Below are 8902 nucleotides of genomic sequence, written 5' to 3'. Positions count from 1 at the left end.
TGCCCCCGCAAGGCAACGGACCGGAATTCGGCGGATCATTCACGCATGTAACACGTACGCGTCGCCCGCCCCGGCCAGGCGAGCGAGCGTGTGTGGTCTTCTCCTTTCTCTTCTCACCACACACTTAAAGTGATGGAAATAACTCACTATATAAAGAGGTCCAACTCTTTCTCAACCAGCGTACAGGGCTAAACTTTAGCACCACCACTTGCCATTTTACTCATGGACTCAATTTGAGATTTCACAATTTGTAGATGGGTCAAGCCCATTAATTCTAACAACCCCCCACCAGACTCAAATACCCATTTAGAGATTTGTCTTTTCTCTCCACTTGTTTAATATACTAGTATTTCGGTAGAGACTGTTAAGTTAAACTTTTGCCTATAACTTTAAGCTACATTCATCCACAACTTGACAATGGACTATGCCTTGAATTGCTAGTTTTGTGTGAACATGTTTCACTCAAACTCTTAACCAATACCTGGCTGCTAGTAGACTACCCCGCGGTTTGGAGCATATACGTCGTACTCCTTGGTCTCTTCGTGAGCTTACTAGAGATTACCCAAATCTTCTAGATTGCGACGTTTCACAATCGGAGCTCGTATAGATATGTTCTTTCAAGATTGCTCTGTAGGACAACATCTTTGCTATAATAGCCAACAGAATCACATTAAGGCGTGTAGCCAACCTGCCTTACAGCACTTAAGCCTTACAGCTCTCGGAGTTTTCCATCTTCACTTAGAGACGACCACTTTTTACTCTCCTCTATTAACCAATAGCTTGTTCTTTCCAGGTCCTAATTTACGGGATCTTCGATCACAAAGGTTGGGTTACTACTATGATGTAATGTCTATGGGTCTCATACCCATCTCCCTCGATGCAATATCTATCACATTTCGTGATAGTCCCTTTATAAATGGATGTGCCAAGTTTTTGTCTGTTTGAATATACGTAACAGTAATTACTCCGAAGTTTCTGAACTTCCTGACATATTTCAAATGTCTCTTCACGTGTCTTGATGACTTTGCGTTATCCTTAGAATTATTCACTTTAGTGATAACCGTTTGGTTGTCACAATTCATAAGAATAGCCGGTACAGGTTTTTCAACCACATGCAAGTCCATCAAGAGTTCACGCAGCCATTCTGCGTCAACAGTGGCTCTGTCTAAAGTTGTTAGTTCTTCTTCCATAGTTGAACTTGTCAATATGGTTTGCTTGCAAGACCTCCATGACACTGCACCACCTCCATGAGTAAATACATACCCACTTGTAACGTAGAGTACATCAACATCGGAGATCCAATTTGAATCACTCTATCCTTCTAGCACAGCGGGGTGTCCTGAATAGGAAATTCCATAACTCATAGTACCTCTCAAATAGTGCAAGACCCTTTCTAGTGCATGACAATGATCATTACCCGGGTTGGACATGAACCTACTCAGTTTGTTCACAGCAAAAGAGATGTTTGGTCTTGTAGCGCTAGCTAGGTACATGAGTGAACCGACAATTTGAGAGTATCTTAATTGATCTCTCGTTTCTTTCTTGTTCTTTCTAAGTGTCATGCTGGGATCATAAGGTGTTGGAGAAGGCTTGCTATTCATAAAGCCGAAATGGCTCAAGACCTTCTCAACATAGTGAGATTGTGTTAGAGTAATCCCACACGCATCCTTAATAAGTTTGATGTTTAGGATCACATCAGCTTCTCCCACATCTTTCATGTCAAAACTCTTTTGATAGGAAAGATTGACCTCATTGATTGCAACAATGTTTGTACCAAATATCAATATGTCTTCCACACATAATATGACACTATTGCCAGCACCATGGCGATAGTAGACACACCTATCATCCTCGTTAATGACAAATCCCGCAAAAGTCAGAGTTCTTTCAAACTTCCCATGCCATTGCTTAGGTGCTTGTTTCAAACCATACAAAGATTTTAACAACTTGCACACCTTTCTCTCTTCCCTTTTTACCCTAAATCCATCAGGCTGATTCATATAAATTTCCTCTTCCAACTCTCCATTTAGGGAAGTTGTCTTTACATCCATTTGATGAATGATCAGACCATAAGAGGCAGCCGGGAAAAGTAGCACCCGAATGGTGGTTATTCTAGCAATAGGTGAATAAGTGACAAAGTAATCTTCGCCTTCTTTATGAGTGTATCCCTTGGCCACAAGTCGCGCCTTGTACTTATCAATAGTACCATCAGTCCTTCACTTCTTTTTGAACACCCATTTACAACCCATAGGTTTACAACCATAAGGTCGTTCAGTTAACTCCCAAGTTCCATTAGAAAGAATTGAGTCCATCTCAATTTGAACATCTTATTTTCAATTATCTACATCCGGAGATGCATATGTCTCTTCAATAGACTTGGGAGTATCGTCCACAAGGTATACGATGAAATCATCACAAAAGGATTTTGCAACCCTTCGTCTCTTGCTTCTTAGAGAAGATTCATCGTTATCCTTCTCACGGACTTCTTCGGGTGTTTGTTCAATATAATCATCAAATGTACTAGGTTCAGAATTTATCTCACAAGAAAATCTAGCAATGATATGCATATCTTTCATAGGAAATATATGCAATGCTATCCAAGCTTTCTGTCAAGTATGCGAAAACATGTTTTAGAGCACCTGCGTCCGGGTCCTTCTTAATTATCTCGCCATCCATCCATTCTTCGCATCATGATTCGTGCAAATAGAATTTTTTTTTGTTTCTTTTCTCTAGAAGATGTGTTGAAGTTCAAACTTTTGCAGCAAAGATTTTCAACTGGAATCTAGGATAAAACTTCTAGATTTTTTGGTCCAACATATACATATATAAAATAAGTTTTGTTTAGTTGAAAATTCTTACTTTTAATATTTATGCCGGACCAAAAATTCTGAAAGATTTATCCTAGATTCTAGCTAGAAAGCTTTGCCACGCTACAAAGGTTTGAACTTAAAGACATGTTCTATATGAGAGAAACAAAAAAGAAAAAAATTCATGTAAAAAAGTTAGTTGTGTCGCACATATCTTAAAGCGACATTGAAGAGCCGGGATAGCAGGCCCAAGTGCAGGTGCTCAAAAAATCTGCGTCCGTCAAGCATGTCCTGTTCTATCATGTTTATCGTTGTCAAATTGTGAAACCACTTGACTGGAATGGATGATGTATATGTATCGGAGTTGATTACGCGCACATCGATTAAGGATCACTCCCAACTTCACTGAAATGGGTATCTATCACTTTGATTGTCTTGCATTTGCATAACTACTCCGTAACTGACACTACAAGTTACACAAACCACACATGCACACACCACACAAGGCACAAGAGCAACATCGTAACCATCAGCTGCACACTATCAAGAAAACCAAACCTCACGGGCTCTTCCCTCCCAAACATGTTAAAAGCTACTTCCTCCGTCCTCTTATATTATGGGACGGAGGGAGTATCTAATACTCACATTAGCAAGCGCACAATGCTCTGAGTTGAACGCCCTGATAGACTACATCCACAAGTCATAAGCGACATCTTCTAACAGTTCATCCAGTATGAATTCCCATATATCCACAACAGTCTCCTCGCTTTCCGACCGGAGACTCATCCAAGTCCCCTCTTCCAGATCCACACTAACTAGCTGGTTCAATGTGCTTGGAAATTCATAACAGAGATGGCCCTCAATGTGCTTGTTTATTTCTGAGATGAGGCTCTGTCCCACTGGAGGCGCCTGTATGTTTTGTCTGACAAAAGATAAGCAATGGGGGTTTCCAAAGTGTTTCCCCTGTACTGCTGCTATAGCTTCACAGATGCAGTCAAAGAAGAGCTTCAGATCATCTGTTTGATGACTGCCCTGATGTAGTTCTTCAAACAGGCAAGGTCTGATCAATTCATCTTCTAGATACCATACATCTAAGTCCTGGTATGTGCATAATTCTGATAGCTCCAGCACTGTCTCTATGTAACCTAACCTGACATCCCTGTCCTCCCAGAAGATCTCTTCTAGGTCTGATGATCCATCGTCTTGGTAGTACTGGTGGGGACTCGAGACATCTTGGTGCAGCTCACCTGTAGGTCATTGGAAGAAATCATTAATATTTTAGTACAATGTTTTTTTTTCTGAAGGTCAACGGTAAGCATACGTTTGATTTTCTGCCAATTGAATATTACATTTTATCGTGCCCTTATTTTCAGGGCTGCCGACATCTTCATGGAATAATGGATCAAGAACAGACACAGGACTGGGTTGCTCCTGCTTTATATAGTTCACTTGTTCTATCAGCTCAACCGACGCGATTGGTCTGGGAGTTTCTGGCTCTCGCTCATCTAGCATCTCAAGAGAATTCTTAGGGGAGCCTGTAAAACTCTCATCTTGCCCTTTACCTGGTTCTGCTCCTTCCATCGTTTCCTTCAATGCAGGCATTCAAAAATTCCATTAAACTAGTACATGACTAATAGTATGAAATAGTAATAAATACTGGCTTGAACATACTAGGGGTGAGTTATATCTGTCTTGCTCTGTTGGGATACATTGTGCATTCCGGGATTTTTCAGAGTCATCCGGATTGTCAATTTCTTCTGAACAAACGACATCAAGTTCGGCACCTGCACGTATGCATACTCTGTTAAAATAATATCCATGCAGTATTTGATATATTCTGTAATCACCCACCTTGTTGTGTGTCTTCTTCCTTGTAATCGTGTCTTTCCTGATCAGCTTGTTCAACCGGTGCTTCACTAGTACCACATTCAGCATTCCCTGAATCTTCCTCTGATTTATTTCCTTCTTCTGCAGATTCTTCCCCCTCGGTCTTGTGTATGGCACAGCTATTTTTCTCTACATGTGAATGTTCAATGCAATCTTGTACCCTTGGGGTAGTCCCAGGTGATGATGGGGTACTGCATTGAGGGAGGGAAAGCATTCCTACCAAGGACCTTGGGACCTGAACTGCTGGACTTGGATCCTTGCCAGTATGACTATTGTCCTTCAGAATTTCTGTTAAATGTTTTTTAGCTTCTGCGTAGAAGGTGGATGCATCCTTTGAGGTAGATACGTCGCTGTTGAAGCCACCTAGTGAATGATTTATCCGCTTGTGTTTACTGCTGTTTGAAGATCGAACGTCATTTTTATCAGTAGCTGGAGGGGCCTGTCTGGAATCCTTTATAATTGTAAATGAGTCTCTGAGCAAACACGCGTCTCTTTGTACATCATCTTCGTTCATTGTGGGTCTTCCTTTTCTAGTTTCTCCGGTCACGATCCTGAATCTCCTCCTGACTTCCTTAACTGAAAATGTCGAACATTCAGCTGCACTGTATTCTGGAGCTTGAATTCCACCTGATTGCCGATGTAAGTATGTCGATGCAGTTGCTACTGTAGGGTCAAATCCTCTCCTTAGATTTGGCTTCAGTATAACTATTTTGTTAACTGGCTGAGAAGACCTTCCCTCTGGTGCATGTGTTCTGCTTGATTTATCTTTCTTCCAAAAAAATATATTCCTGCTCTCTTTATTCTTTGTTCTGATAGACAACTCATGCTGCTTTGAAGCCTTTGTATCTTCGAAAATGTTAGTTTTTTCAAAAACATTCTTGGGCTCTAACCTGGCCCCTACATGTCTGTTGCAAATATGTTTGTTGTCAACAAGCTGCTTTTCCTCGCGCACCGGAGTTCTATCATAAGCAAGATCACAGGGAGGATTCCTATACTCATTAAGCTTTGTATGGATAATGGACTCTAATTCAGGGTATAGTTCACTCTTATTCCTGCAGTCATCATGCGGCCCTTCATCGTGGTACTTATAGACATGTCCCAGCAAATCTGACAAAGCAAGCTCAAGGCCATCTTCTTCTGCCTGTCTCATGAACTTTGAACCACCGGGATCGAGGGATCCAGAGGAAGAAGCAATGCCGATGTCTGCGTCGGGACTTGCAACGCCATTTGGTTTGCCGTTTTGCATTGTATCTTTGTCCAGACAGACATCATGTCCCAGGTCAGCCAATATTCTTTGAACTTCATCCTTTGGAATCTTCTTTGACTGTTTTAGCTTGCCCAACTCGCCCTCCATAAGTCTTTTAACAGTTGGCTTCGTCGTACTGCATTCCTCCATGTTCTAAGAAATATAAGACCAAAAATGAGTTCTTACCAGGAAACAAGCAGATCTTATTTGTTATGTTGGCATGCACTTCGAAGTAAATGCAATTTTGTTACGTATCTTGTTTGGTTTGGACACAGTAACTTACAAGCCGAACATGTTATAAGTTATGCACGCAAGTTTTCAGAAGGCCAACAAATTCAGTTTCGACACAAACAACACAAGCAAAGCTTGAACAGAGTCTGTATTGAAACAAAGGGGGACTGAATGATGGTTGTTCAATACAAGTCCATGCATAGTAAGATATGCCATTGTTGACATATCTGAACTCCTTTTTCTAAGTTTATTATTCAACTTAAACTTATATTAAAACTGCACTTTGCCTCGAAGACTTGCTGGCTGCTATTAAAACCAAGTTGACACTTTTAATTCCACAAGTCACAGCAATTTTGTTATGCAAGTAACTTATTGCATCTGCTGCATATTCGTGGAGTTGTGGTGCCAACGAAAGCACTATGCTATCTACAATAAAAAGCAATAATATATCTCTTTTTTCACTCTTGAAACCGCATCTTTTCTATTTTGATACAGAGAACTTACATCTGCGTCTTGGTCTGGTTCCTCAAAATCCCTGGACTTCTTTCTCGAGTGCCCTCTTGCTGCAACCATGCAGGGTGCATTAGCAGCAGTACAAATTCCAAAAACAGAATTTACAGCAGGCTCGAGTGATGCATTTCCTGAATGCCTTCATATTTTCCAGTTAAATCTAGGTGGAACAGTTGCTAGTTTGTAATACTAGCAAAATTTGAAGTGAAGGACGGACATCAAGATAGTATTTTTGCCATGAAGCTGAATTGCTGTTGCAATAGCCACATATCTGGATAACTATTATGTCTTGATAACAGTAATGTAGCTGTGGTCTCTAATTAAATTAAGAGAAGCAGTACCAGCAAAGCCGCTGAAGGAGTGCCTTCTGCTCCCTTGCTTCCTGTCGAGGATGAGCTTGGGGTCGCGGCGAGAGTAGAACATGCGGATGAGGCCCCAGGTGCAGCCGAAGTTGTTCTCCTGGATCTGCGTAGCCCGTCTCTGGCTCGTCTTCCCCATTATCGGTACAGTGGTTTTCTTCTACCTGCACTCTGAACTCTGAACTCTGAAGTTGAAGTACCCAGCAGTATCAGTTGTTCAGTTGATGGGTGGGGCTAATTAATTTTCTTGCAGCAAGTAACCAAGCAAGCATGGTCGCGGAAAATGTCTGCACACTGCTGCAGTTGGATGAACAAACAATTAGAGTTGGGTGCAGATGACCATGTTCTGATTGTTACGTTCGTGTGCTGGGTCTAATATCAACAAGGTAATCACAGAAGAAACGGAGCTGGGCATGCAAAACCACCACCACAGACACCTTTGTATGATTATGGTTCCAAAACCAGAGGGGAACCCATCCGGCATTATTACAAGGCAAGAGCAGAAGAAGGATTACTTACCGACGATGGCGGCGGGCGCCGCAGGGAAGAAGATGAACAACCGCCGCTAGCTCGGAGCCGATGAGGAGGAGGAGATCGCCACACAGGACTGGCTAGCTAGAGGAGTGCTAGGGAAGCAACCATGGAGGGGATGTTTCCGGCCATGTGAAGGGATGCCATGACCAGCTGCCCTGAGTTGTGCAGCAGGCGGCGGCGACGACGACGACGGCGGCGGCGGAAGGAAGGAAGCAAGGAATCAGAAGAAGAAGCCTTTTCTTGCTGGCTCGCGCAGGCCAGTGCCAGTCAGGTCAGTCAGTGGCACACCATCTTTTTCATCTTCTTCCCTTGTGCCTGCCGGCCTCTCTTTGTGCTTTGCGGAGCGGCACAGCTATGGCGAGGGACAGGTGTAGCAGCACCACCAGCAGCGGCACATGCCGTGGGCAAGCATCAAGGTGGCCATGGCCCCCCACCCACGCACTCACCCACGCATGCACAAGCAGCAGGCACGCAAGGCTTTTTCCCCACCCCTCTGCAGGAAAAAGTTATCAGAGCGTTTGATAATTGTCCTTGAAGCTACCTGGCTAGCCGGCCGCCCTGACTGCCTGCCTGCCTGCCTGTACCAATGATCCAATCTTGCGGTAAAAGCATCACATCATTCGTTTACTCTAGTCATATGTTTTTTAGAAAACCATGAATGGCCAAGTGCTGCTTATATGCTCGGCTTGATGCTAGTACATTTTAAGTCAAAATAAAAAAAACATTAGGACAACTCCAACCGGTCGACCCAAACGGACAGCGATTTCGTCTGCATTTTGTCCGTTTGGGTCGACGAGGCGGACACGAACGCCCGCTTCCGTAAATGGGTCGGCTCGTACGTCCAACGTTGACCGGACCCATTTTTTACCGGCAAGAAAAAGAAAACATAAATCATAATTAAACATTAAAAGCCGGCCACAAAGGCCGGCGATAGTCCACGCGTAGCGTTCCCATTACATTAAATAAAAAAAAAACTAAAACTGTGTCCATGCAACCCTAGGGGGCGACGGCGGCGTCGTCGGGGCCAGTGAGGTCGACCAGCGTTGGCGCAGAGCCGATCCAGGGGAACGACGAGTTCCAGAGCGCAGCTGCCTGCGCCTCCGTCGTCTGCCCCGTCGACGCGGGCTGTGGTGGTGGCGGTGGCAGCGCAGCAGCACGAGCACGCTCCTCCTCCTCCACCTCCCGTCGCTCCTCCTCCTCCTTCTTCAGCTCCATGAGTCGCAGGCCTTCGGCGCGCTCCGCCTGCAGGTGCACCGACTTCCAGTGCTTGAGGTAGGCCTGCTCTTGCAGCGGGGTCGCGCCCAGCCAGATGGGCGGCGCGCTGACGA

General features: G+C 43.9%; 1 protein-coding gene across 3 annotated transcripts; it reads right to left on the bottom strand.

Moving 5' to 3' along the window:
* Nucleotides 1-3208: 3208 nt before the first annotated feature.
* LOC123447492 lies at nucleotides 3209-7981 on the bottom strand. Of its 3 annotated transcripts, none has more exons than XM_045124099.1 (7): nucleotides 7560-7981; nucleotides 7023-7337; nucleotides 6676-6734; nucleotides 4659-6093; nucleotides 4479-4591; nucleotides 4157-4394; nucleotides 3209-4054 (listed from the first exon to the last, which is right to left on the bottom strand). In XM_045124099.1, exons 2-7 carry the CDS (start codon nucleotides 7177-7179, stop codon nucleotides 3495-3497), a joined length of 2562 nt encoding a protein of 853 aa, XP_044980034.1. In that variant the 5' UTR covers nucleotides 7180-7337; nucleotides 7560-7981; the 3' UTR covers nucleotides 3209-3494. The 3 variants fall into 3 exon arrangements, with proteins under 3 accessions (XP_044980034.1, XP_044980035.1, XP_044980036.1); XM_045124100.1 differs by having other exon boundaries at nucleotides 7023-7334; XM_045124101.1 differs by having other exon boundaries at nucleotides 7023-7225.
* Between the last annotated feature and the right edge of the window lie 921 nt (nucleotides 7982-8902).

Source organism: Hordeum vulgare, chromosome 4H (genome assembly GCF_904849725.1).
Source record: "Hordeum vulgare subsp. vulgare chromosome 4H, MorexV3_pseudomolecules_assembly, whole genome shotgun sequence".
Taxonomy (NCBI): domain Eukaryota; kingdom Viridiplantae; phylum Streptophyta; class Magnoliopsida; order Poales; family Poaceae; genus Hordeum; species Hordeum vulgare.
Note: the sequence above shows the minus strand (reverse complement) of the source record. Positions and strands in the feature narration are given on the sequence as shown.